This window comes from Parambassis ranga, chromosome 16 (assembly GCF_900634625.1).
Source record: "Parambassis ranga chromosome 16, fParRan2.1, whole genome shotgun sequence".
Classification (NCBI taxonomy): Eukaryota; Metazoa; Chordata; class Actinopteri; family Ambassidae; genus Parambassis; species Parambassis ranga.
Genome location: NC_041036.1, coordinates 1086077 through 1112923, shown reverse-complemented (window position 1 = coordinate 1112923; position 26847 = coordinate 1086077). Strand labels below are relative to the sequence as shown.

Genomic DNA, 26847 nt, shown 5'->3' with positions numbered 1-26847 from the left:
GCACTCCCGACACCAGGCAAGTACGGCCCAGCGCGCTCCAGAGTTAATTTCCCACAAAATGGCTGCCAAAACAAATCCAGCGCGTACGATCACACAAAGTTCCCAAACTTCCTCCTTAAATCCTTAAAATTGTTGACTTATTTTGTGCGTGGAAGCTGCAGATCTGTCCACAGTTTTAACAGGATGAACGTTATAACATGAAGCTGCAGGACCTTGAAGGCAGCTTCCTGCAACCCAACAAGAACCAGAGTACAAGCATCCAAAAAAAACAAGAATCCTTTTTATTAAAACAAAGATGTCAGTTAATGTAAAAAATACACACGAACTGATTGTAAGCATATAAGTGTTTATCTCCTTTAAACAGGGATCCTTACAGGGTGAACATCCAGCTCCTTTTTTTATAGAGCTACAACCTAAAGACTTCTTTTCTGTATCTAATGTAATGGCACAACATAAAATATTAGCATCGAGGGCTGTACATCCCAGACATGAAGGGGACACAAACATCATAAACAAACAGGAGATCAGGAGCACACAGAGTCCACGCGGATGTCATTCAAACTTCAAGTCTCTCTGCTGATGGAGGAAATATCTTGTTTAACTGCTCTGGTGTCAGTTTATAGCTGGAAAGGAGCAAATCGCTCCCAACCAATCAGAAATGGAAGAAGGACCCTCCAGGAGTCGGGTGATGGGAGGTGTCTGCAGACAAGACAGGCAGGCGGAGGTCGGAGGGGAGGGCAACACACAGGCGGCTCCACAATAAAAAGAAAAAAGATGGCGGCTGAAAAATGAGAAGTTGTCCTGAGGTCTCCTTCATCCCTCACTTCTTCTGTTTAGGTGGAGGTCTGAGGAGAGAGAGAGAGAGAGAGAGAGCGGGTTAAATTTACAGAAACCCAAAGCCTGGTCCACGAGCAAGTAGCAGATAGAGCGGCCCTTTAAAAACATGAAGGATTCTGCAGAGTCCGGCTCATATGGGGGACCGTCCTGCAGCCAGCCGCCAAATAAAACACCAAAAACACAACGTGTGCTGCGGCAGGTGGGGTTTCAGTCTGAATTCACCTCCACTGTGTTCAGATGCTCACAACACGGCTGTAAGGGCCGCAGAGAGGGACAGGGTTTAATCACATCAACGCTCTCGTGACGTTTTTTTTGATGGAACATCATATTTCCAGTGTGCATCAACACATGTTGCACAGCAGCAGTTAATCAATAATGACCCCAGCATGGAGACAGAAGTGACCGAGGTCTTTGTTCAGACAGGTGAGCCGTCTTAACCCTATGTGACCTGCCATAGAACCAAGTCCGCCAGAGCATATTTTACATTTTTACCTGCTGTGGTGTCATTTTTTTGGAGTATTTTAATTTGCCATACATCAATACAACCCTTATATCCTAGACTTTAATAATATATATGGAGTTAGGTCAATATTAACTGAAGAAAGTGTCAAAACAACAATAAACCACATATTTTTTCTAAATACAGGCATGTCATAGCTTTATCCCTCAAAATTGTAAATTTAAAAGTTGCACAAAATGCTTTTAAACCACAGTAAATTTATTTTGAGTGTATTCATTGCTTAGTTTTTGAGATACACTCAAATTTATCTCCATGATGCCACTGTGACCTGGTCGCCAGTGCTTTAAAATCCGCTGCACGCTGCACTGCTGCGACACAGTGGGAGTGAACGGACTCAAGCTGCAGCATGGTAGCATTATTATCGTTATTTTAGAGTTTGTTTTATCCAAAAATATTATAGTCAAAGTGTGAACGGTTGAAATGTCCCTTCTCTATGATTCTCTGCAGTGTGCAGCAGCCACAGCTGATCGGCGGCTTCTTTGTGCGCTCAGCGTTTAGCACTTTACAGCGTTAAAGGGTCACATGGTTCCAGGTGTGGCTCTTGGTGTGGGGGGGGGCCTTCAAGCCTTTGAATCCACACATTAGGATGACATGAACACCAAAAGATTCAGCAACACCGTCCTTACCAAGCTGACCTTTACACACTGTGTACACTGAGGAACTTCCTACAAACACAGCACGCAGGATCAGATACTCCGTCAGTGTGACGCAGCATGACGTCTCATCATCGGGTTTTTACTGCACTACCTGCTAAAACACTTTCCAACAATATCCTTCAGTGTCTAAACCAAATTCAGAACAGCTTCCTTTAGCTGCGTCTTCACTTGCAAATCTGTAGGTTGTGAGTAAAATCACACTTAAAGTGCAACAGCGCCACCTACTGTGTCCATCCACAAAGTGTTAGTTAGTGTGAAGGACCGCGGTTGAGCTGTTCAGAGAGAGCAGGGCTCGTCTTTACCTGTAGATGCCGACCACCACGGCGTGGTCCCTCTCGTAGGGCTCCAGTGTGAGCTGCTCCTGTGGTTTCATGTTCTCAGCGCTCATCTTCTTCACTTCTGAGGCAAACACCGCCTCTGGAGCGGCCGTGGAGTCTATACAGTTCGCCTAAAGAAACAAAAACACACACAGAGGATCAAAAATCTAGTCCACCTAAACGTGGGCATTTAAAGTAGCAGATGCTGATCCATCAGAACATTCACCGTCTGTCCAAGTTACTTCTAAAATCAAGCTTTTATTTTGAAGGTACCTTGATTGAGATAACAAAGTGTCCTCCATTCTTCAGGAAGTTGTGAGCGTTCAAAGCGACAATCCTCGTCTGGTCAGGCTGCGCAACATCAGCAAATATCACGTCCACCATGCCTGCAGAGAGGACGGGTGTTATCCAGTGCAGAACAGCAGAACCGGGAATTTACAGCTAGCTAGGCATGCCGACCCACATCCCTCTACACAACAAGCTGCAGTGTTACGGCGCCCGGTACCCACCAACCAGCATTCTGTATTTGTGTGGGTGCCGAGCATCTTCGATGATGGGAATGATGTTGGTGCGTTTCTTCGCCACATTGAGGAGGTCACGACCTGATCGATGGGAGAACTCCACAGCATAGACCAGCCCTTCCTGTAACACAACAACACCTTTAACCAAAGAGGTCACTTTAAAACCGAGCTCAATGCTGAGTCTGGGTTCAACAGTGGGTGCGAGTGTTTCCTATGAAGCCTTGGCTGGTTTGGTATGAATCCCTCTCTGCAGTACTCACCGGCCCAACGATGTCAGAGACATGCGACACTGTGGTACCAGAGGCAGCTCCCAGGTACATGACCTTAGCTCCGGGCTTGATATGGATCTGGTCTACTCCTCCCAAAATGGCTGCTGCCAGCTTGGAGCGGAACGGATTCCAGGCTCTGTACTCAGTCTTGCTTTCTCCTTCCTAACAAATAACACGTTTTCATAATTAAAAGGCGTTTCCCACAGATTTCAATAATCTATGATAATCCATCATGCATGTGGCACTTCTCTCACCTCCACGTTGATCCTCTTCTCTCCATACACTGACTCTCCTACCACCATGTTCTTGGTCACCAGGGCGTCCTCCTTCCCTCTGCAAATGAAGACTCCTGAGGACAGACACACACATCACACAGTGAGGCCATGCACACACACTCTCAGCCCGTATAGCTCCAGTATTTAGTGACTGAACATGTATAAAAACCTTCATGTCTGTGTGGCTCAATCAGGACCTTCCTCCCTCCTCCAAAGCCTCCAAATCCTCCTCTGCCGCCCCTGCCCCCTCCTCTGCCTCCTCGTCCTCTCGGGGCTCCTCTGCCGCCCCCTCGGCCCCGAAATCCACCACCTTCAGGTGATTTGAATCCTCCACCTGAAAAATATGTGCATCTTAGTAACATAAGGCAAGCTTCATCTCATCCAACATATGCATGAAGAAGACCTTACCTCTTCCTCCTCTGAATCCTCCTCGTCCTCCACCCCGGTCACCAAACCCTCCTCTGCCTCTTCCTCCTCTGTCCCCACGCGGACTGAAACCTGAAGAAATGTTTATGGCACATCAGCTAAATCAGAGCCTGCACATGTAGACAACATCAGGAGACACGGCCGACAGAGGGACACCCGGCTGTGTCACATGATGTACAGGTGGCGCCTACAAATACATGGACAGAGCAAAGAGGCTCTAGGTGGCACAGTCTGATCCCGTCTACCCTCCCAGCTTCTTGTCTGTTAAAATCTTATTTCCATATTCAGAGGTGGAGATATAATATAATATAGATCATAAACAAACTTAAATATCACTTTTTAATGGTTATTAAAACCTTTTATTGTCCAACTATGACCCCACCATCTCTCTGTGTTCTTGTTGTCCTGTTAAAGAATCTTATTTAAATAAAGTTTAAAGAAACGTCTACAGAACACGCTGATGACGTTTGTAGTCTGTGTAGTAAAAACTTTTAAATCACCTGTGAGGTGTTTACTTTTATTAACAAAACTGACGTCAGGATGCGCGACCGGAAGTCGTAGCCTTTCCATTTCCGGGTTTCGGGCTCTGACTTTTCTGGGGGTTTTAAACGAAACGTGGAGTCATGAAAACTCTGAAAACATGTGTCTGAACTGACAGTTTAACAGCACGCTGCGTAGAAGACTAAATAAATATAAACATTATACACGGCAAGGACAAAAAATCCAAATGTTTATGAATAAAATAAAAGTTCGTGCGTGTTTCTAAATCGTTCCCATTACATCGCGGGGACGCGACACATGTTCTACAACACACAAGTCAGTTTAACTGAACTATTAAAAGGTTTTAAAAGTCCTGTTTTGCGGCGGACGCGTGCAGGCTGCACGGCGCCGGGGTCGGTGCTAGCTTTAGCTTTAGCCGTAGCTACAGCTAAGTTTTGGGGAGTTACGTCTCTTTTTGCGGACACTGAGCTCCTAAAAGCAGCCAGCGAGCCTCCACGTGTCGTCAGGGATTCAAACCCTGACCTGGAGACAGAACTGTTCCACTGTCTCCTGACTGCTGCGTGTTTTCTCGTCGAGCTGCGGGTTCTCTCTGCAACACGTGCTGAGCGCTGCGCAGCAGCCGCTAACTGTTCATCACAAACCGACGCTGACGCTGCTTTTAATTCACGTTTTAGCTGCTTTAAAGAGAGACTGTTGAATTCAGACGAGGAGTTTCTTTCAGCTAAACAACAGTTCCGCGTGGTGTTTGCGGAGCAGCGTGGCGGCACAGGCCGGACACACACTAACACCACGAAAATGCTAAATAAGCTACAAAACCTCGAGCTCTACGTAACAACAGCGACACAACCCCGCTCTCCGAGCAGCCTTTACCGTACCTGGCCTCATGTTTTCGGGCAGAAAGCGTGAACCTGCGGGGTCTGCGGGGTCTGCGTGTTTCTCTTCGGCTCCGACGCGCTCTGAACGCACGCAGCAGCGTGACCACACGTGCAGCTGCTGCGACTTCTTCTTCTGCTCCAAATCTGTCGGTGACGTCACATCACCGCCACCTGCTGGCGCGGAGGACAATGACTCTGATCGAAGCTCAGATTACAGCCAAGATTCAAAAAGAACTAAAATTAAAGCATTTTACAGGCAAATAACCACGTGAATCACAACGAACCTCGCTGTTATGATTTATGTTTCCTGGGTTATAGATCTCCTGTTAGTCCTGATCCATCTGTTTATCTGGTCTGACCCTTTGGACCCCTCAGATCCTCTGGTACTGATCTAAACTTAAACATGTTGAGGTGTCATGTGACCCTTAAATTATAATGATAACTATTTACTATTATTATTATTATTATTATTATTACTATTTACCCTTTATCTGCCATTTTACTGTGTACTTTATTGATGTGGTTTATTTTATTTTATTTATTTCTTCACTCACTTTTTAAGATGCTTTTATTGTTATTATTTATTAATGTTTTAGTACTTTGTATCTCATCTTGGAAGTTTTAATTATAGGACTTTTCTATGACTATATGTACATGTTTTATTTCCCTGGTGTTTCTTTACTCCTTTGTTTATACTGCTGTGTGTGTGTGTGTGTGTGTGTTTATTTAAAGATTGATGACAGAAATGTGTTGTGCAGGAGCTGATGATTGATATGATTGATTACTGAGAGTGAAACAGCGCCGCCCTGTGGAAGAAACTCTTCCTGTGGGGCCTGAAACGATCAATCTGAGTGAAATAATAAATGTTATGATGACTAAAGACGAAGCGAGACGTCAGCTTCAGTTTAAACTGTGTGACTGAGTCACAGAAGTCAGCGCAGGCTGCAGATGAAATGGAAACGAGCTCCATAAAAGTCAGGAACTGATTTGACTTTCAAAGAATAAACAAGAAAACAGAAACCTGCAGCTCTGCTCACACTCACACAGAGCGTCACCTCAGAAGCAGAGATGTTTCCATGTAATTACAATGAGTGTAATTATTTAAGAGGAGAGAGGCATCCTCACACTGAAGCTTCTGCTGTTTCATGTTGTTCACGAAAAAACCCATCAGCACTTTCTCTGACTGTCCTCATAAGAAAAGACGTCACCTGACCAGGGAGGGTTCACACACACACACACACACACACACACACACACACACACACCGGGTGAAAAACATCTCATGCAAACATGTTCCAAATGAGGCGAAGTTTGACTGACAAATGTTTCTCAGTATATGAAGCAGAGAAGAAGAGTCTGAAGAACACTCGGCCGCTGACGACGACGCGTTCAGGTAACACAGCAAATGATTTGGTCTGATCAGTATTTACTTTATGATGTTAATATATCTTGTCTTTAGTAATAACACAAAGAGCTACATCCATGCTGTCGAATCAGTTCTTAGGTCACTTTGTTTGTGATTATCGCCTTATTCTTTTAGTGACTTTGCTAAATGATGATGATGTTTTTAATAATCTGGTTTAAACATGTGGTTAAAATGTTTTCATGTTGTTTTGTCAGAGGTCTGAATGTCCTGCAGCTGATCGTTGTGTGTGTGTGGGTCATTCACACTGATTTGTTTGTTAAGGTTTATCTCAGACTGCTGATCATGTGTCTGAAGCTCCTCCGCCTCCTCCACCTGCTGGTGGCAGCGCTGACCTCAGGTAAACCCTACAAGTGCCTCTTGAACTGCTTTTGGTGCGATCCGAGTAAAGGGTGTGTCAAAAAACTGCAGTTCCTAAAGCGTCCACTGGAGGCAGCAGTGAGTCACACTCCACAGGCCTCCATCTGGAGTTTTTCACCTGTCACTAATAAGGCCCCGCTCACACTGGAGAAAGTCAATCCAGCTAGAGTAGGATTGAGTCCAGACAGCCTTTAAGCTGGATGTGTTCAGACCTATTTCCAAATCTGGCTAGCACACACTTGTGTCCGCACTCAATCCGGCTTCATCCAGTGTGTTTGTGGTCCTCCAAACCACTAGGTGGCGCCTCGTAATATACAGAGTCCGTTCAGGTCGCGGTAGGACCGCGTGTGCGCATGCGTTGTGCGTTTTTTTGTCCCGTGTCGCGCCCCGTGAACCGGAAGTAGCACATCGCTAACCGGAAGTAGCATGTTGCCAACCGGAAGTAGCATGTCACTAGCCGGATTCGCTCGCCACATTTGCGTTCACACCTTAGCCACATTTGAGCCAATCCGGCTAGATCCACCTCTCGGATTGAAATCAAACTGGATACAGCCAGGTTCGAGGTGTTCACACTCAGAAAGAAAACATCTGGATAGGCCCGAATCCCGCTTTAGCCAGATTTTTTCCCCCAGTGTGAACGGGGTATAAAAGTGGCCATGCCCCTGATGATGCATGTAGACATGTTTATATATCAGACATCTTTATACGGAGGTTTATCAGTATGGACTCACTGTTAGAGGCAGCCCCCAGAGGCTGCAGGGGGAACTGCAGTTTCTGTCACATTCAGCTCCTGCTTGATACAGACACAGTTCAGAAGTGAGGATGATGATGAGCCGAAGTGAACACATGTATAAACAGACTGAAGCATTAACTGTCAAACAAAGGGTTAAAGTCATGTTATTCTCCTCCAGTCACTCCCCTGGACGACCACACAGGTCAGAGATTCATCATGGTTTATCCAGAGAGCATCGCCTACTATCATCCCACTCCGCCCGATATCTTCGTCTACATCACGGCCTTGTATGACTCCACCACAGTCACCTTCAAACAGTACAACTACAGCACTGACACAACAGTCATGGAAGCCGGGCAGTCCCGGAAATTCACATTTGATGCCAGGATGGAACTCGGCAAAACGGAAACCTCCGAGAAGATTTTAGAAATTCAGAGCAACAGGAGCATCGCCGTTCAAGCCATCGGCCTGAAGCACAACAGCGCGCATTCAGCTGTGGTCATCCCGGCCGACAAGCTCAGCACCAGGTACTTCATCCCGCCGGTGCCAAAGATCGAAGGAACCACTGATCCCGAGAGCCTTGTCACCATGAACGTGACGGAAAGATCCCCCTTCAGACTCATCATCGTCAACGACAACCAGCCAAACACCGTGACCCTGGAAGGTGGGTCCAGCAGGACACTGTCCATTCAACCCCGGCAGGTGAGACAGGTCTGGATAGAGGATAGGAGTGCCTGGCGAGCTGTGACGGCTGTGAAACCGGTGGCGGTCATTTTTGGTCATCCATGTGCCGTCAGGCAAAACTGCACCTGTGGGGCGCTGTACAACATGCTGCCGGCTGCCGGAGAGCAGGAACTGAAGTTCCTCATCCCTCGGGGCGTGGCTGAGGAGGGCAAGGCTTCTGTTCTTCTGTCAGAGAAGAACTCCAGCAACATAAAAGACTTCAAACTGGACTCGCCGGTCATAAAGGTGGCCGGCACCGCCACCCTCTACCGCCCGGGGTTACTGCTCACGCTGATTCCTGAGACGGACTTTGCCGCCTGCTACGCCGTCCCTGACCACCCTGACACGGAGACCTTCGCCATCATCGTGGTCCACAAGGACTTCAAGGCCGACGTTCGTTTTGGAAGCGCTCCTTTGAGCAACGCACAGTGGGAGGAGCTAAAAGGCACAGATTATGTCTCAGCACGTATCGACCTGCAGCCGAACAAAAACATCATCTGGCACCCTTCCACCACAATGGCCGTCTATTTTGGTGGAACGAAGGACGGCGGCCTGTTTGGGAACCCAGCGGCTGTCATCAGTAAATCCCCAGGTACAGAGCCGCCACGGTACGAAGCTAGCTGAGGCCTGATAATCCCTGCTCGCAGCTTTAATCCCTGTTTGTCCCTTGTCTTTGTTACACAGACATCAGAGGCTGCGCCGTGGTTCCTGAGGTCATAAAAATCGGAGAGGTCGCCGACGGCTGGCGTGAATCTCTGAAGTACTGCAGAGACAACAACCTAATGATGGTCACCCTCCCAGATCCTGGCCTGCGGCAGCAGATCTACCAGAGGGTGGCGCAGAGGAGCAGCGTGAAGGAGCTGTGGATCGGCATGCGGCGGAGCTCCTTCACCGGGGAGTGGTACTGGGTGGACGGGCAGGGCGTCAACAACACCGACTGGGGCGAGCGGGAGCCCGGCGCCGCGGACGAGGGCCAGTGTGCCAGGATGACCGTGAAAAACATGGACTTCGACTGGGAGGACGAGGACTGCTGTAAGGACATCCAACCCGTCTGCTACGACAAACCGTACATCCTACCCCTGAACCAGTAGGGGGCACCAGAAACCAGGCCGGGACAGGAAGCGTGAAAGCAGCCCGTCAGTTCCTCACCCAGAACTTTAACACATACATTACTTCCACTAACTCAGTGTAGCCTGATGTGTAATCAATAGAGGAATTTCACTGCTCTTACAGCAGCTCCTGCAGATTAGAGATTAAATAATCTGATCTTTCTTAGATATTCTGATTTTAATCCCAAAATGCTGAGAGAAAAACTGATCCGCTAACATACAAACTGACAACATGAAGCCGCTCGCTCGGCTGGTGTGTCACTTTATTGATTAGATTTAAGGTTGTGTTTTTAATCAATGAGTCATATTAATCAGGAATTAATTGTTGTTTGTTGTGATCTGATCAATGATTTAACATGTACCACTTATTAAAACTTTTATTGTGTGACTGCTGCTGCTGTGTTTTTTTGTACAATAAGACAAACATTTAAACATCATCATCAATTTAAGTCAAATCAATCAATCAATCAATCAATCAATCAATCTGATTAATCAAGTGCATGGAGATGGGTCCGTGACCTGCTGAGGCTCTGAGCTGTTAGCACGCTGTGACGTGTTACTTCCAGCAAGAGCTGCCTCCCTGCAGAGCTCCACCCTGCACCATCCACACCCACATCCCCACCAGCAGCAGGACCTTTGCCCCCAGAGACAGGGACAGAAGGAGCAGCAGAGGAGGCGAGGCCCCGCCCACAGACGGCGGGGGTCGTGGGGGCAGGACGTACAGGGTGGCCTGCTCCTTGCCCAGCGGGTTGGAGGCGCTGCAGGTGTACTGCTGGCCCGGCTCCACCTCCCTCAGCTGGCTGACGGTGTGGTACTGAGAGGTGGAGCCCTGAGCCAGCGGCCCGACCAGAGAGCCCTCCAGAAGGTCGTCCGGGCCGAACCACTGGACGTCCGGCAGCGGGGAACCCTGGACCCCGCACAGAGCCCGGTACCCGGCCTGCTCGGTGCCCTCCACGGACAGGTCCAGGATCTTTGGAGGAGCTGCAGCACACAGGAGGAGGAGCAGTTAGCCTCACCACATGACCTCATATTGAAACAGTGACAAACGCACCCTCCACCCTCAGCCTGGTCCCCATCTTGTCCTCAAAGCTGACGTGTTCTCGTCCCTGAACCTCCACCCGGCAGTAGTAGCGCCCGCTGTCCTGCAGGGTGGCGCTGTTGATGCGCAGTGACAGGTCGTGCTCCCGCGGGTTTCCCTCCAGCCGGTAGCGCTGGTCCTGCTGGGGCCCCGGCTCGCAGGTTGGGGCCCCAGCCCGGCTGGTGCAGCGGAACACAACGGCGGCCCCCTGACCATGGCCCAGACGCCACAGCAGCTGCAGCGAGGAATGCTGGGAGTGCTGCGGGTGGCCGAAGGTGCAGGGCAGCACCACCGGGTAGCCTTCGATCCCTCGCACCTCCGCCTGCACTTTTGTGAACCAGCCGTCGTCTGTGGAGCTGAGGGCTTCTGGGAAAAGAGCGGCACACAGGTAAACTCACTGGCGGAGGAATACGCTGGTGATCAGGTCCAACAGGAAGTAGAGCTTTGATAATGACCTCTAACTTAAAATGGCTGAAAGTCATCATCAGACGGACTGATGGACACGCTCAGACTTTGACAGTCTGCTCGGCTGAAAGTGAAAACACAGAAACAGAAGATCAAACATCGGCTCACCTCCTGAGACAGACAGCAGCAGACAGACCAGCACCCGGGCGTCCATGATGAGACCTCTGAGGAGACGGCAGGACATGGCTCAGTGTGTGTGTGTGTGTGTGTGTCATTACCTCCCTGACACATCTGGTCAGCTGTGTGAGTTTCCTTCTTCTATTTATATTCATGTCTCAAACTCTTTGTTTTAATTTTATAACAGAAAAACTCCCTAAAAGCGACACATTAAAGACCTTTAAGTTTGGGCTAGCTGGCTAAGCTTAGCTTAGCATTAGCAAAATACTATCTGAATGTATAATTAGCTTACGTTATCACTCAAGAAGATAATAAGAAGATAATAAGAAGCTACCTCACAGCTAGCTGGCTAAGCTAGCTTGGCATGTGACATTAGCATGACGACAAACTGAAACATGTTATAGTGGAGGACTGGAATCTAGCTTAGCTAGCTTGCTGGTGGCTAATTAGCAGCTAATGCTTACACCAGAACCATACATACATGTACGTTAGAGGATTAGGGCCAAAAAATGTGTTTTTAAAAACATCCTCCTGACATTAAAAATAAACTCACTGAACGTCAGGAGCTTAGAGAAACTTTAATTATAGTGTTTAACATTAGAATCATCATGATGCGGCCCACATGGAGCACTGAGACAGGAAATGACATCATTTTTTTTTTTTACAGTATTTATGAAGGAAGTTACAAACTTCACCAACAATCTGCTCATCGATCTAAATAAAGAACACGTGTGAGGGTTCGATCAGCGAGCTGTGAGCCGACAGGTCGGACCGCCCGGACTTCCTGGTTGGCATCCTGTTTGAGGAATGTGAGCGAGTCATGTGGTACGACGGGCTTCCCCCTACCCGTACCAGGAAGACGTCTGATCCACGGTTTCCATGGCAACAAGAGCCTGATGACTAAAGAAAAAAGTCGCCGGCGGTCGGAGCGACGGCTGCGACTTAACGTGAATTAAACAGAAGTTTAAACAGAGAGGAAAACAATGGTGTGTGTGTGAGTGTGTGTGTGTGTGTGTGTGAGGTTAGTGTGGGAGTGTCCAAACCTGCAGTGTTTGTGTAAGGTGTGTGTGTGTGTGTGAAGAACACAGCAGGTTTTTGATAAGGAACAAGGAAACAGATTCTGCTGCTGTCAGAGAGCAGCTGTCATTCCTCCTGTGAACCGAGCGTCCCCCCGCTCCATCCCTGCTCCACCCACCAGGATGTCCCACCTGCTCCACCTCAGTGTGTCTGCAGGGAGGACACATGGCGCCACAGCTTCTGAACAATCAGCTACTGTTTGCTTTGACGTGATTATTTTCAGGCTGAACACTCCAACACTCTAACTCCATCTGATCCTAACACCACCACACGGCCCACAGACTGAAGGTGGAGGACAGCAGCCTCCCGACACCAGCAGAGGTTTTCAGAAAATGTGAATGTCACAGAAACAAATGACAGAAGAAGAAGAAGTCATGAGAGCAGCTGTGGCTGTATTTAGAGGCGAGCGGCTACAGGAAGGCCCCGGAGCCTGATCGAGGCTCCTTCAGGTTTCTGTATCTGTGAGTGAGCCAGACTCCGAGGATCTGAAACCAACCAGAGCCAGAGAGCAGCGGTCAGCTTTCCACATGAACACCACCACCACCACCCCCACCCAAACGTGCCACACTGACCTCCGTGAAGCTGAAGAAGAGGCCGATGCCGCCCACAAACAGCAGCACCTGCCCGGCGAAGCCCTGGATGATGTCTGAGCAGGTGTCACAGGACGGCGAGGGGCTGCTGAAGCAGGGCTGAGGGAGAACCGATCACACAGATCAATAACAGCTGAGGAGACGACACGGATCAATAATAGCTGAGGAGAGCTCCAGATGTTTGACTCACAGCCGCACAGCTGCTGTTGTAGTTGACCGTGGAGAAGCCGCAGCAGTTGAGCGTCTTCTCCACGTCCCTCTGAGTGGCCTCGGATTTGTTCCATCCGACCTCCAGGAGGTGGTTCTGCAGGTTCAAATCCCAGGTGAGCTGGTTACCAAGGAGACGACTGGTTAATGGAAAAAACGATGAACCCACCTGTTGCTCCGTGTTGAGCGTCAGACAGGCGCAGGACAGCGAGAACTGCAGGATGAAGACCACGGACAGGACCAGCATGTACTGAGGACGGGCTGAGGAAGCGGACGGCCTCGTGACGGACGGAGGAACAAAAACGCCGACATTCAACAAAGGATACGAAGAAGAGCAGAACCTGGTGGTGCTTCAGGGCGCCGCACAGCCCCACAAAGGCCACCACGAACAGGAAGACGCCCACGCCGATGACCCCCGCCACCACGCTGATGCTGGAGACCAGGCCGAACCACTTCCCCCAGGCCGCCACGCCGATGAGCAGCAGGCTCACCAGCTGAGAGGACGCAACACGACAACCCAGAGAGTGAAGTCACAGAGGAAACATGGCGGCAAACATGGCGGTCACACAGGAATCAAAACATCTAAACAACCGCTACACCTGCTCACACCCAGCCTGGGTGGAGACCTGGAGGCTCCACCAGGTGAGCTGGGGCTGTGTGAGGAAAATGTGAGCTCAGAAGGAACAAACAAACAAACAAACAAACAAACAAACAAACAAACCACCCAGAAAAGTCAGACTTCAGGTCAGACAGGAAGTTTAAACCTGATCTCAGACTGAAACCACAGATTAGTGCAGGATGATAATCTCTGTAGATTACAGACTCATCGTGTAGTCATGTAGTTTAAATCAACCTGTCATGGCTGACGGACACTTTTCTGTTGCCTCTAATCCAGATTAGACCTCCTGCTCTGTGTTAATCTAACATTTAATCTCAGTACAAACATGAATATTGATGTTTTATAGCCCTGATAGATTTACTGTGATGATCAATAAGTGAATAAACCTGAAACATGGAGCCTCGGGCTCTTTCACCTGCTGCCTCCAATCATCACACCTGCCGTCAGCCTTTTGTTTCTTTCAAACATGGCGGCCATGGACCGTACGGACTCTCACTCACCACATACAGGATGTTGAGCGCACACAGCGCGTTCTTGGTGCAAATATATCCGCCGCAAACCATGACTGCGCCCCGCCGCCGCTGCTCCGGCTGCTCCACTGACGCAGGCTGCAGGTGTGCGCCAGGTGAAAAACGCTTCCTGCACGCTCCCTGCGCGCTGATTGGTCGGCGTCAGTCCGTGACACGTGACGTCATTGAGTCATAGTGTGGTGCAGAGTCAGTCCAATCATTTCACAGATCAATATCTGATCACGTTAGAGTTCCATCTGTGGAGGATTTTCAGAATAAAGGTCAGTCCGCGGGCAGTGGCTCCACAGCGCCCTCTGGTGGCTGTGGGCCGGTCCTACAGCCGGCTCTGCCTGCATGTGTTGCTGTGGATTTATTGATTGATGGAGTCTGATCAGTGTGATTGATGATATGAAACGCAGCCTGACTGTGTGGGTTATTTGCTCCTGAACTGTGACTTTAAGGTGAACTTAACCCTTTCTCACACCTCCGTCTTACAACATTCTGCCAAAAAGGAGAAGTGCAGCTGCTCACATCCTTCCTCACGTCCCGGATGCCGCGGCGACCTGAAACCGCGGCGGTGAGTCCGACACGCAGCCCGCGGTCAGGACGTGAAGGATGGAGGACGAGCTGCACTATGTGAGGGTGACGTTCAGACCCAGAGACCCTGCACAGGGTGAGAGGCAGCCTGACAGAGACACACACACAGAGACAACACAGACAGACACAGAGACACACAGACAGACAAAACACACACACACACACACACACACAGACACAGACAGAGAGACAGACACAGAACACAGACAACACACACACACACACACACACACACAGACAACACACACACACAGACAGAGACACACACACACACACACAGACAACACACACAGACACACACACACACAGTCACACACACTGGAACACAACAACAGGCAACATGACATGTCTGACACACACACACAGACAACACACACACAGACACACACTCAGACAACACACACACAGACACACACTCAGACAACACACACACAGACACACACTCAGACAACACACACACACACACACACACACACACAGACAACAGACACACACTCAGACAACACACACACACACACACAGAGACAACATACACACACACACACAGACACACAGAGACACACACACACACACACACACACAGACAGACAACACACACACAGACAGACAACACACACACACACAGAGACACACACACATACAGACACATACAGACACACACACACACACAGACAGACAACACACACACAGACAGACAACACACACACACACAGAGACACACACACATACAGACACATACAGACACACACACACACACACAGACACACAGAGACACACACACACACACACACAGACACACAGAGACACACACATTTCTGTGAGTTGTAGCTCAGTTGTCGGTCCAAGCCGACCGTTTTAACTTAAACAGCTGAGCTGTACTCAGACAGGTTCTGTACCGGACTGAACACGGTCCATCATGGAGGTCTACCAGGACTCGGTCACTTTTGGAGCCGGCCCTCTAGTGGACACATGTGGCACAGACCATCAGGCTGCTCCATCAGGAGTGGTCGGTCACTCCTCCACCTCGTCCTCACTCTGTCCTCATTTATTCCAGAAAACCAAAACAACCTGGAAACCATCTACACCGAGGTGAAGACAGAGACAAAGACCGAGGCCCAGGCCTGGGACGCACCGCCCGCCAAAGGTGCTTATTTTTGATGTGTGATGTCACAGTCCTCAGTGCTGTGTTCTCATGAAGTCTTCTTGAAGCCGCAGGAAGTGAAGACAAAGCTCCACGGCGCCCTCTGCTGCCCAAACGTGTGGTGGTTCTGGGGATCTGTGTCACCGTGGTGACGATCACCATCGCTGTCTGCATCCACTGTGAGTCCACCTGTCAGCCTGTGTGTGATGATGTGTGTGTGTGTGTGTAATGTGTGTGTTCCTGTCTGCAGTTCTCTCGGAGCAGCACAGACAGAACGTGGACCTGGCGGCTCTGAACCTCCAGCTGTGGGCGGAGCAGGCCTCCTTACAGCGGCAGGTGGAGGAGCTGCTCAGAGCCACGGAGCGCCTCAACTGGACCATGAGCGTGATCCTGGAGTACGACGTTTTCCCCGTCAACACACACTGTCCGCACAAAGGTGACGACAACAGCACAGTCAGGTCATCATCTGTATCCATGTATTGATCCTGATCAGAGGTCTGTCTCCCTCAGTGTGTAGGCCCTGCCTGGACGGCTGGCTGCACTTTCAGTCCAAGTGTCTCCTCATCTCTAAGTCCCCGCACTACTCTGGGTGGAGGAACTGGCAGAGCAGCCAGGACCACTGCAGGCAGAGCAGGGCGGAGCTGGTGGTGATCGAGAGCCAGGAGGAACAGGCAAGGCCGCTCTGAGACCTGAGCACCCTGATCCGGAGCTGGTTTTCAAATGGTTTTGAAGTCAGAATCTGAAGCTGATCAATAATTATTCACTCATGCAGGAATTCATCAATAACCACACAGAGCGGTACCATGACGAGCGGCACGGGTACTGGATCGGCCTGAGCAACAAGAGCCCGACGGAGGCGTGGACGTGGGTGGACGGAAGTAACGTCACTGTGTCGTAAGTCTCACACACACACTTCACTGCTGTCCTCACACACACACACACACCTCACTGCTGTCCGCACACACACACACACACACACCTCACTCCTGTCCTCACACACACACACACACCTCACTGCTGTCCTCACACACACACACACACACTTCACTGCTGTCCTCACACACACACACACACACTTCACTGCTGTCCGCACACACACACACACACACCTCACTGCTGTCCGCACACACACACACACACACACCTCACTCCTGTCCTCACACACACACACACACTTCACTGCTGTCCTCACACACACACACACACACACCTCACTCCTGTCCTCACACACACACACACACTTCACTGCTGTCCGCACACACACACACACACACCTCACTGCTGTCCTCACACACACACACACACACACACCTCACTCCTGTCCTCACACACACACACACACTTCACTGCTGTCCTCACACACACACACACACACACCTCACTCCTGTCCTCACACACACACACACACTTCACTCCTGTCCTCACACACACACACACACTTCACTGCTGTCCTCACACACACACGCCTTTTTGACCTCAGTGACGCTCTGTTCAGTGACAGTTTAAAGTCCCTCAGAGTTACATCACTTCCTGTCCTCTCTGACCATGTGACCCATGTGTCCTCATCAGGTTCTGGAAGACGCAGAGAGCCGCCTCCATGCTGTGCGGTCTGAGTCTGCCCCACGCCGACCCTCTGGCCAACTGGCACCAAGAGGGCTGCAGCATGAAGAACCGCTGGATCTGCCAGACCAGAGCGCTGATCAAAGCAGATTAAGACCGGTCCGGTCACATGACCAGAACCCGTTCATGTTGAAGTGTTGTCTGATGTTGTATCACTGCTGCTGAGTTGTGGCTGCAGGTCCAGCGTGTTTGTGTGTTTTTGTTTTTTTGTGTCGGCCGTGAGGAGAAATAAACTAAGCCGACTGACGGCAGACATGATGCCACAACAACACTCTGTCTGGTTATTGTATTCACAGTGTGTGTGTGTGTCTGTGTGTGTCCTCCACTGTCATTAAAAAGGATTTTAGCTTCCTGTATCCACCCGCTAACGCTAGCTACTGCTGTTAGCTCAGACACTGGACAGCAGGGCTGTGGACGCTCTCATGAGGTCTGGTCTCTCTGGCGCCCCCGTGTGGCTGCTTTAATACACTGCATGTCAAGCTAACATGAATCCAACATGGCAGACATCAGCACTCAGGTCTGTTCTGACAGCCCGAATACACTCAACCCGGGTCTCAGAATCCCAAAGGAGGCCACAGCGCCCCCTCTGTCTTAACCCGCACACACTCACCCCGGCTACAACAACAACAACAACAACGACGATGGCGGCCTGAGTTTTGTGCGGACGCCCCGTGTCTCCCTTCCTGTTTTCTTGCAGGTTTCTGTGGTAGCGCCTCCAGCAGGCCTGCCATATGTACTACAGCGTTTTCAGTGGATACATCATTGAAACAACAGTGGATGTAGTTTAAGAGGTGGAGCTGCCTGACGTGCTGCGATGTGAAGCCGTAATATGACGAAGAGTCACAAAAGGCCTTCCTGTCCTGTTGACACAAAAAGGGAACAGAGGCATCAGAAAGAGAATGTTTGACTCATGGTGTGCAGCTACGGGCGGTGCTTCCTCTTTATGCTAACATAAATGATGCAGGTGTGTGTGTGTGTGTGTGTGTGTGAAGCAACCCCCAAAACAATCATTGACCAAAAAACCACAGCAGCATCACTGATGAGGAAGAGGAACTGTCCGCCGGACACACGGTGCACAAGATGGAGGGAGAAGTCACATATTCCACGGTGGTGATCAAAAAAGTCCCTCCATCCACAGGTGAGGCTGCTCCATCCACAGGTGAGGCTGCTCCTCCATCCACAGGTGAGGCTGCTCCATCCAGAGGTGAGGCTGCTCCATCCAGAGGTGAGGCTGCTCCATCCAGAGGTGAGGCTGCTGCTTCAACAAACGGTTTTCATTTGAGGGATCGATCTTTTCCTGAGACAACAACAGACACACATTTCACTCTGTGCAGTGTGCGCTTCCACCACCTCCACCTCTCGTCTTTTTTTAGCCTCATCAAGCTGACTCTGATCATTTTTCTGTCGTGCAGAGAACATCGAGGAGTCGACGGTTTATTCTGAGGTGAAGAGACGTGAAGCTCCGGCTGCTGCTCTGGACACCAGTGAGTTAAAAATCCTGTTTTTCCCTCTGAGAGTTCGTACCTGAGGAAACACGACCCTGATAATAACTGGAGGGCGTTGTCGTTCCAGGCCGTACTGCCACTTCCCCCCGCCTCCTGCTGGTGGGTTTTGGGATTGCAGTCGTCCTGCTGGTGGTTTGTTGCATCATCATCATCTACAGTGAGTTCTATCGTTTAACATGTTAACTTTGAAGGTTATCAATAAACTGATCGGCCTCCATTTTTTACTAAAATCGGCACTGCGGTTAGCATGCTAGCTTATTTTAAATTTAAGTAATTATATGAATAACGTCCCTCTGATCACACCTATAGATCCGCTGACTCATGTCTCCTCTCACCGACAGTCAGCATCGTAATGAGCAAACAGGAAGTGACCCTCAGTGACCAAGCAGCCCAACACCAGCAGCTGACGGAGCAGCTGAAGGTCTTAAAGAACACAACAAGCAGGCTGATCAGAGACGGAGACCACCTGAACTGGACTCTGGGAGTCATCCTCACATTCAGCAACTTCCCAGTGACCAAGTTCTGCCCGGACAGAAGTCAGTCCTCCTCCACGTCCCCCTCACCGCTTGACAGGTGTGAATATTTACATCTCTCTGCTCACTGTCTGCACACAGAGTGTCGGCCATGTCAGGACGGCTGGCTTCTGTTCCAGGAGAAGTGCTACCTGTTCTACGATGAGGGCGCCCCCTGGAAGACTTGGGAGGCGAGTCGGAGGTTCTGCCAGAACACGGCTGCAGACCTGGTCGTTGTCGATGGTCTGAAGGAACAGGTGAGTTCTGAGGCGACACAACGTGAGCGGCTGTAACCTCCACGTGACCTCTTGTGATCGTCTGAACAGGAGTTCCTCAGAAACCACAGCAAGTGGTATTACGACAACGACCATGGATTCTGGTTGGGGTTGCAAAAAACACATGGAACCGGAACCTGGACCTGGATCGACGGACGCAACGACACTCTCGGGTAAGACTTCTGTAAATTAACATGATCACTGACTGATCAGGGCCATCAGCAGCTAATCTGGATTAGTTTGTTGCTGACAAAGGACTTTACAGGAAGCTATGCTAAGCTACAGCAACTGTAGCATTAGCAGGTGGAGGTGATAGCAGCACGTCCTGTGGATGTCCTCACTCTGACACTGCTGTTCTGTGCAGGTTCTGGGTGAAGGAGCAGCTCGGGACTCCGGGCCTCTGTGGACTGATGATCCCCGAGAGGCCGGTGAATGGAAGCTGGGACCCTGCAGACTGCATGATGGAGAACAAATTCATCTGTGAGGCCGACGTCCTCATAAAGTCCACTGTCTGACGGGCTTCTTCCTCTTTGTGACAGAACAACAGTCAACGGAGAACTTCCACAAACGGCCGGTAAACCCGGAGTTTATCTAAACATGTATTCCCACTCATGACTGGAACCATAACACCAACAGTTTAGTTTTTAACATATTTATTTAACAAAGGCCTAATCTGTAATCTGTGACCTCAGAATGATGTAATCTGATGTAAAGTCCCTGAGCGTGTCGCCTCCACGCGGCCCGTCCTGATTTCACAGCAGTGTGTTGTAAGCTGCTCGTAGGTCGTGTCCTTCCTGCTGCAGGCGCCTTCATTTCTCCACCTCAGGAAAACTTTCTGCTTTTACACAACTCATGTCTGTAACTTCGGTCATGATGTGATGTCATCCTGTCGCACGGCGTATGATCTAAAGGGTTAAAGCTACACTGCAGCTCCTCGTTCAGGTCTTTTCTTGAAGCTTCCTGGTTTGTTTCCTCAGAGGCTCCGCCTTCCACAGACAGCAGGCCAGAATAAATTTAATCTGGATTTTAATCTGTTGAATTCATCACTTAGTTTAATCTGCTCTTCTGCATCTTCACTGTAAAAACTCATTAAATGACGTCAAGTTTCATATAAATGTGAAAACAATACAAGCTCTGTGTGTGTCTGTGTGAGAGTGTGTGTGTCTGTGTGTCTGTGTGTGTCTGTGTGTGTTTTAGTGACTGTGGACAGGAGGAGCAGCTCTTCAGTCTCTGCACTTCTTCTTCTTCTTCTTCTGTGGTGGATGCTCTTCCTCCTCCTCACACAGTTTGTCCTTTTTACTCTTCTTCTTCTTCTTCTTTTCTTTGGACTTCATAGCTTCAGTCTCCTCCAGAGTCCTTGGATCTGATTGGTTGCTCTGCTCTTCCTGTCTGGATGCTTTCTTCTTCTTCTTCTTCTTCTTCTCCTCTTTGAGGTCAGCGTGCCGCTCGTCTGCCTCCTCTGGACTCACTGCAGCTGCTGAATCTGTTCCTTTGTCTCCGCTGTTCTCGACATCGTCCTCCTCCTCCTTCTTCTTCTTCTTGTGTTTCCTCTTTGTGGTGTCAGAATGTTCCTCACAGGTTAACCCCCCCTCCGTGGAAACGTCCGTTCTGTCTTCATCCATTTTGCTTTTTGTCTTTTTCTTCTTCTTTATTTTTGTTTCAGGACTGTCGCACATTTCATCACCGCTCGGCTTCCCCTTCTTCTTCTTCTTCTTCTCGTCTCTGCTGCCGCAGTCCGCCGTCTCCTCCTGTGTGTCTGACTGGGAGGTGGGCGGAGTCGGCGAGGAGCTCGCTGATTGGCTCTTCTTGCCCCACTTGGCCATGAACTCGGCCTCCTGCTGCTCCAGCCGGGCGAGCTTGGCGCTCATGGTCAGGCCGTGACGCGCTCCTCTGAAACGACATCACAGAACATCACAGAACATCACGCTGCTGCTTCCAGCTTATCTGTGTGTGGATCTGATGAACGTACTTGTGCGCCGTGCGTCCTCCGCACGCCTTCATCAGGTCGCAGTCAGAGAGCCTGAGGAGAGGAAACATCAGCGAGTCAGCAGAGACGCCTCCGAGCCAGAAGCTCTGGGTGCTTCTCAGGAGGTCTTACTTGGTGGTGCTGGACAGATCCAGTCTCTGGTCCTCCTCCTCTGAGCTGCTGCTGCTGTCGTCATCGTCTGAGTTGGACTTGGGCTCCGGCTGCTCCTGACCCGACCACAGCGTGGCCGACTGACAGACCAACAGAAACCAGACGTCAGTCCCGGCTCAACATCAGACCATGATGCTGCTAAACTAACACTGAAAGCCAGCAGTGAAAGTGTTAACACACAGCCTGTGACTGGATGGTTAGAACACCAGCCAGCCCAGTGCATTCTGGGAGTCTTACTAATTCATGATGGGACATTTAGTTTCACGTCCTGTCAGCGCGGAGGACTCAGAGACTTTTTAACCCCTTACCTTCACGAAGCAGCCGTAAAGTTTGTCTTTAGCCAGCGAGGCTTTCCGAGGCTTTTTGTTGGAGATCGTCCCGTCGTCTTCATCGTCCTCTGCCGTCTTCTTCAACTTGATCCCATTCTGTGTTCAAACAACAGATCAGAGTCATCAAGCGACTGAACAGAGATGTGACTCAATCTGCAGCCAGAGTAATCTCAGATTAGACATAAAGTTCAGATGGAGACGGTGCTCAGGGAATCACGTGACTTTCTGAGGGTCCCTGAATGCATCAGGCATCACGTTTAAAACTACTTATTTGACGTGTCTGAGTGTAAAATCCTCCAAAAATAAAGAGTTCACTCCAACACAGATCAGTAAAAACATAAAGTCCTGTCCCCCTCAGCACCCAGCAGGACGCCATGATGGAGCAGCAGTCACATGACCAACACTCAGAGAGTCTCTGTCTGACCTGCAGCTGGTTTCTGTCTGACCTGAGTTACTCTGCACACACACTCTGCCTGCTCTCTGACAGGATGGGGCTGTTTGAATCCACGCTGACAGCTACCTGATCCGACTCCACCTGCAGGCTGGAGGAGGCCTTATTGAAGACATGATCCCACCAGTGGAAGGTGAACTGGTCTCCTTCTTTGTGGCCGACCTGCCGGATGAAAACAGCACCGTCACTTCAGCCCTGCTTCCCTCTCATGTCTGACATGCTGCATAAATCAAACCACACTCACTCCTCCTTTGTCACATTTCACTTTGACTTTCAGAGCCTCTGAGATGCCGTTCTCAGCTCGGCCCAGTCCTTTACCTGCAGACAGAGAGGACAGAGACACCTCACCCTGACCGTCCTCATGAAGCAGACAGAGGCGTGACATCAACATCATCATCATCATCATCATCATCATCTTATTACCGTGTTCCCAGCCGTGTCGCAGCAGCTGCTGCTCTGCAAACTTCAGGCCCCGGCTCTTCTCTGCTTCACCTGCCGCCATCTGCACGAAGAAAACAAACCAAAGCCTGAAAACACAGAACTCAGACATTTGTTTCGAGTTTTTGGCTTTAATCTGCCACTGTAACTGTAGCTTAAAGCATTTATTAGCGTCACACTTATGAACACTGTCAGCGTGTGACGCTATTCTGAGCCTGTCGGCTGTGTTTACGTCTGAACTCAACGGATGCTAACGCAGAAGCTAACAGTCGGTATTAGCAGCCATTCCGCGGCTAACGTGGCATAAAGCTAAGCTAACAGCACGGAAGTAAACACAAACCTCTGGACGACCCGTCACGTCAAAACGTCTCCGCTGGAAGATAAAGAAGCAGAGACTTCAAACCATGCGGCGACAGCAGAGCGCCGACATGACACCGGAAACACGTCATCATCATCTTCTTCTTCTTTCATGAGTTAAAAAAGTGCACAGCGCCACCTACTGCACCGGAGCATGAGGTCTAAACTATGACCTGAGCTTTTACCACACTTTAAACATCTGTGGGCAACTTTAAGGTCAAAATAAATAAATAAATAGAAAAACACATAAAATAAAATATATCGATAAAATACGCAAAATAATATTTTGTAAATAAAAAATAAAAAAGTCTTTGTTGACTAAACTATTTTTAAAAATGCAACAATTCATAATGTTTTAATAATTAAACAATTGAATACAATGAATACATTTAATAAATTAAAAATATCAATAAAGGAAAAATTAATACATTTTATTGATACATTTTATTTGATTGATAGGTCACTAATGGGGGCATGGCGCTCAGTGTGGGTCCATGTGGCCCACAGGAAACAGGAAACTGCCCCCCCCCCTGCATCGTGCAGCGAGGATGTTCGCTCCCCCAGGCCTCCGTCCACCAGCTGTTTATCTGTGTCAGCACCCAGCAGGGGGTGGAGGTTATCAGCTGGACCTGCTGTTTGGGAGGATGACATGAAAACGGGCCAAAAGTATGTGGACACCATTGTTTTTGTGGGTTTTGTTGCCGATAGAGGGACATAACACACTGCTCTTCCTGAGACGCTGACAGACGCCGGCCCTCTGACACGTCTTATGTCACGTGACTGACGGATCAATCACAGCACGCTGAGCTTATTTCTGAGGATGCTGCTCTGAACCTGGGTTTGATCAGCAGGGACGAAGGGAAGTCTGGCACACTTCATTCCTCATCATTAAGTTGTGTGAAACGGTTAATACCTTTAGTGTTTTTTGTGCGATCAGCCAATGAGGTGAAGCTAACGTGACCAGAACGGTTTCCGTGGAAACGGCCTGCTCTGCATAGCCACAGTTGGTTATCCATCACCACAACACAAAGATGACTGTTACCAACAAGAATCAAGTTTACTGCACAGCTCTGTGTTTCCAGCAGGCTTTCAGCATTATGCTAAGCTAACTAGCCTCTGCTGCAGCAGGAAGAGTATTGATCTGCTGCTTCAAGCATTCTGATGCTTTGTCCTGAATGAGCTGCAACTTTCCAGCTGCTCTGTTTTCATCAGGTTTTCACCCACAGGAACATTTATTCCCCAAAACCTCCTCACACACACAGACACACAAAGAGACACACACACAGTCACACACACACACACACAGTCACACACACAGACAGACACACACAAAGAGACACACACACAGTCACACACACACACACACAGTCACACACACAGACAGACACACACAAAGAGACACACACACACACACACACAATCACACACACACAGACACACACACACACACAGACACACACACAGACACACACACACACACAGACACACAAACATCAAGGTCTAAAGACAAAAACAACCCCCTAACCTCCTCTGCGCCCCATCCCTCCTCCTCCTCCAGTCCCCTCGCTGTCACAGTTTTTCCACTCTGGCTCCACCACAGGACCCTCCCCCGTTTGGATGCCCCGCTCCCTCTCCCTCTCTCTCTCCCTCCCTCCCTCCCTCTCTCTCTCTGCGCTGCTCTCAGTGTTTATACAGTTTGAGGATTTCTGAAGTGTGTGAGTCCCTAAAACAAACGCTCCGTTCTTCCTCCTTCGTTTGCAGCTCGGGGGTGATTAGGTTTGTGCGCGGAGGCTGCGGGACCCGGTGAGGTGAGTGACATGCGGTCAGCGACCTGAAGGAGCACAGATGGATGTTTCACTCAGACTTTAGTTCATTTTAAACGCTGTCAGTCTGCACAGACTTTCATACGTTTAAATGTTTCTCTTCTTCTTCTGCTGCTTGTCTGTACATTCGGCTGGTTAGAGTCCTGCACACTCATCTTGTTCTGGTTCAGGTTTGGTTGAGGTTTTGAGAATCCTGGTGTTTCTTTGTTGAAGCGGCCTCCTGCAGTCTTCGTTCTGTTTTTAGCTGCTCTGCTTCTCAGTCGGAAAAGCTGCTGGGAGTAGGTCTGCTGTTTCCTCTCTGCTCTTCCTCCTCCTCCTCCTCCTCTGGCACTTGATTTGAGGTGTTAGATTTAATCCAGCTCCTGGACCCTGTCCGGGTCACAGAGGAGCCGTTGAAACGTGGCGCTGAGGCGGCTGCAGGCTGCCTGACATCCTGTGTGTGACGGAGTGACCGTCATCAGATGATCGATGATGTGTGGAGCCGATCACACATTAGAACACATGAAAGAGCGTCAGTGTGATCAGACGCTTCCCCTCATATCTGACTTTAAAATCATAGAAAGTCCACGTTCTGATGTTCCACTTTGTTTTTCCTTTAAATTTAATCTCAAAATTCTAAAAAAAAGGCAGAATTTGGATTTTTATTTATTTATTTATTTTTTTACCATGACTTTGTTTCCTCTAAATTTATTTTAAAAAAGAAAAAGTGAAATAAAAAAACAAAAACTTTTCTTTTTAAAGATTTAACTTCAGAAAAAGTCTGAGTTCTTCTTCTCTAAAACTGATTTCAGAAAATTGAAGAAAACTTTTTATTTATTGGTCATACTGTGTTTTTGTTTCCTTCATCGCCTCCTTCCTGTCTGGACTTTCAGCTCTAAGCTATCAAGAGAAAAAGCCACAAATCTTTTTTGTTAAAAAAAAATTAGGACGAGAAAAGAAGTGCAGCTTTGTCTGGCTGTAAACTTGATGAAGTCAGACCTCGATGGTCTTCTCTGCAGAGCAGCGTTAATTTAACTCCACAGATTGTTGTTGTCACTGGATGCGGCGCTGGGCGTCGGGCTCAGGGAGGCAGGAGGCTGCTGTCTGCTCTCTGCTCCTCAGCTGAGCCATGAATCACCGTGAACTTGGCCTTGTTGCACTTTCTGTCTGTGACTTGTGAATGAAGAGCTTTCTGATTTGGAGGCGCTGGCACCTCTCGACTCATAAAAACATCTGATGGGATGAAGTATGAGAGTAGATCTGGGCCACCTGGTGCAGACGGAACCCTGCAGGACGCCTCTCTGCCTGCAGGCTGAACTTTCCTTTGTATGTGTGGCTGTTTCTGCAGATCAGCGCTCGGTGAGCTGAGCTCTGCAGGTGACACCGTAAACAGAGCTGAGCCCACAGAGAGCATCCGACAGCTGGAGGCCTGGCTGACTCGCCCTGTGTTTGTCCAGGAGAGGGCTGCATCTCAGA

General features: G+C 49.4%; 7 protein-coding genes across 7 annotated transcripts in view; 3 read left to right on the top strand and 4 right to left on the bottom strand.

The window, feature by feature from the left end:
* Positions 1–258: 258 nt before the first annotated feature.
* fbl (fibrillarin) lies at positions 259–5335 on the bottom strand. The gene is made up of 9 exons (XM_028426469.1): positions 5198–5335; positions 3804–3893; positions 3565–3729; positions 3375–3469; positions 3112–3282; positions 2840–2972; positions 2604–2716; positions 2316–2461; positions 259–845 (listed from the first exon to the last, which is right to left on the bottom strand). The coding sequence occupies exons 1-9, from the start codon at positions 5205–5207 to the stop codon at positions 821–823; spliced, it is 948 nt and encodes a 315-aa protein (XP_028282270.1). The 5' UTR covers positions 5208–5335; the 3' UTR covers positions 259–820.
* A 1181-nt stretch (positions 5336–6516) lies between these two features.
* Positions 6517–9564, top strand: LOC114448131 (uncharacterized). Its single transcript, XM_028424879.1, has 4 exons — positions 6517–6590; positions 6885–6960; positions 7892–9028; positions 9121–9564. The coding sequence occupies exons 2-4, from the start codon at positions 6906–6908 to the stop codon at positions 9525–9527; spliced, it is 1599 nt and encodes a 532-aa protein (XP_028280680.1). The 5' UTR covers positions 6517–6590; positions 6885–6905; the 3' UTR covers positions 9528–9564.
* A 485-nt stretch (positions 9565–10049) lies between these two features.
* Positions 10050–23753, bottom strand: si:dkey-11p23.7 (V-set and Ig domain-containing protein). The gene is made up of 4 exons (XM_028424881.1): positions 23743–23753; positions 11197–11733; positions 10597–10989; positions 10050–10526 (listed from the first exon to the last, which is right to left on the bottom strand). The coding sequence occupies exons 2-4, from the start codon at positions 11270–11272 to the stop codon at positions 10102–10104; spliced, it is 894 nt and encodes a 297-aa protein (XP_028280682.1). The 5' UTR covers positions 11273–11733; positions 23743–23753; the 3' UTR covers positions 10050–10101.
* LOC114448134 (tetraspanin-13-like) lies at positions 11765–14343 on the bottom strand. The gene is made up of 6 exons (XM_028424882.1): positions 14199–14343; positions 13406–13573; positions 13249–13329; positions 13063–13176; positions 12855–12971; positions 11765–12767 (listed from the first exon to the last, which is right to left on the bottom strand). The coding sequence occupies exons 1-6, from the start codon at positions 14259–14261 to the stop codon at positions 12693–12695; spliced, it is 618 nt and encodes a 205-aa protein (XP_028280683.1). The 5' UTR covers positions 14262–14343; the 3' UTR covers positions 11765–12692.
* On the top strand, positions 14769–20670 carry LOC114448325 (uncharacterized). Its single transcript, XM_028425227.1, has 14 exons — positions 14769–14880; positions 15859–15948; positions 16014–16124; positions 16196–16381; positions 16456–16616; positions 16718–16839; positions 17515–17650; positions 18586–18811; positions 18978–19049; positions 19138–19227; positions 19412–19606; positions 19685–19839; positions 19909–20030; positions 20222–20670. Exons 1-14 carry the CDS (start codon positions 14823–14825, stop codon positions 20370–20372), a joined length of 1875 nt encoding a protein of 624 aa, XP_028281028.1. The 5' UTR covers positions 14769–14822; the 3' UTR covers positions 20373–20670.
* On the bottom strand, positions 20494–23678 carry gpatch4 (G patch domain containing 4). Its single transcript, XM_028424880.1, has 8 exons — positions 23553–23678; positions 23198–23276; positions 23019–23092; positions 22844–22936; positions 22303–22419; positions 21956–22074; positions 21827–21877; positions 20494–21747 (listed from the first exon to the last, which is right to left on the bottom strand). The coding sequence occupies exons 2-8, from the start codon at positions 23274–23276 to the stop codon at positions 21081–21083; spliced, it is 1200 nt and encodes a 399-aa protein (XP_028280681.1). The 5' UTR covers positions 23553–23678; the 3' UTR covers positions 20494–21080.
* Positions 23754–25246: 1493 nt separating the features above from the next.
* The window catches only part of pear1 (platelet endothelial aggregation receptor 1), a 29149-nt gene continuing 27548 nt past the window's right edge, over positions 25247–26847 (top strand). The window contains exon 1 of the mRNA XM_028426290.1: positions 25247–25377. The gene's annotated coding sequence lies outside the window, so the exon portion shown is untranslated. The remainder of the gene's footprint in view (positions 25378–26847) is intronic.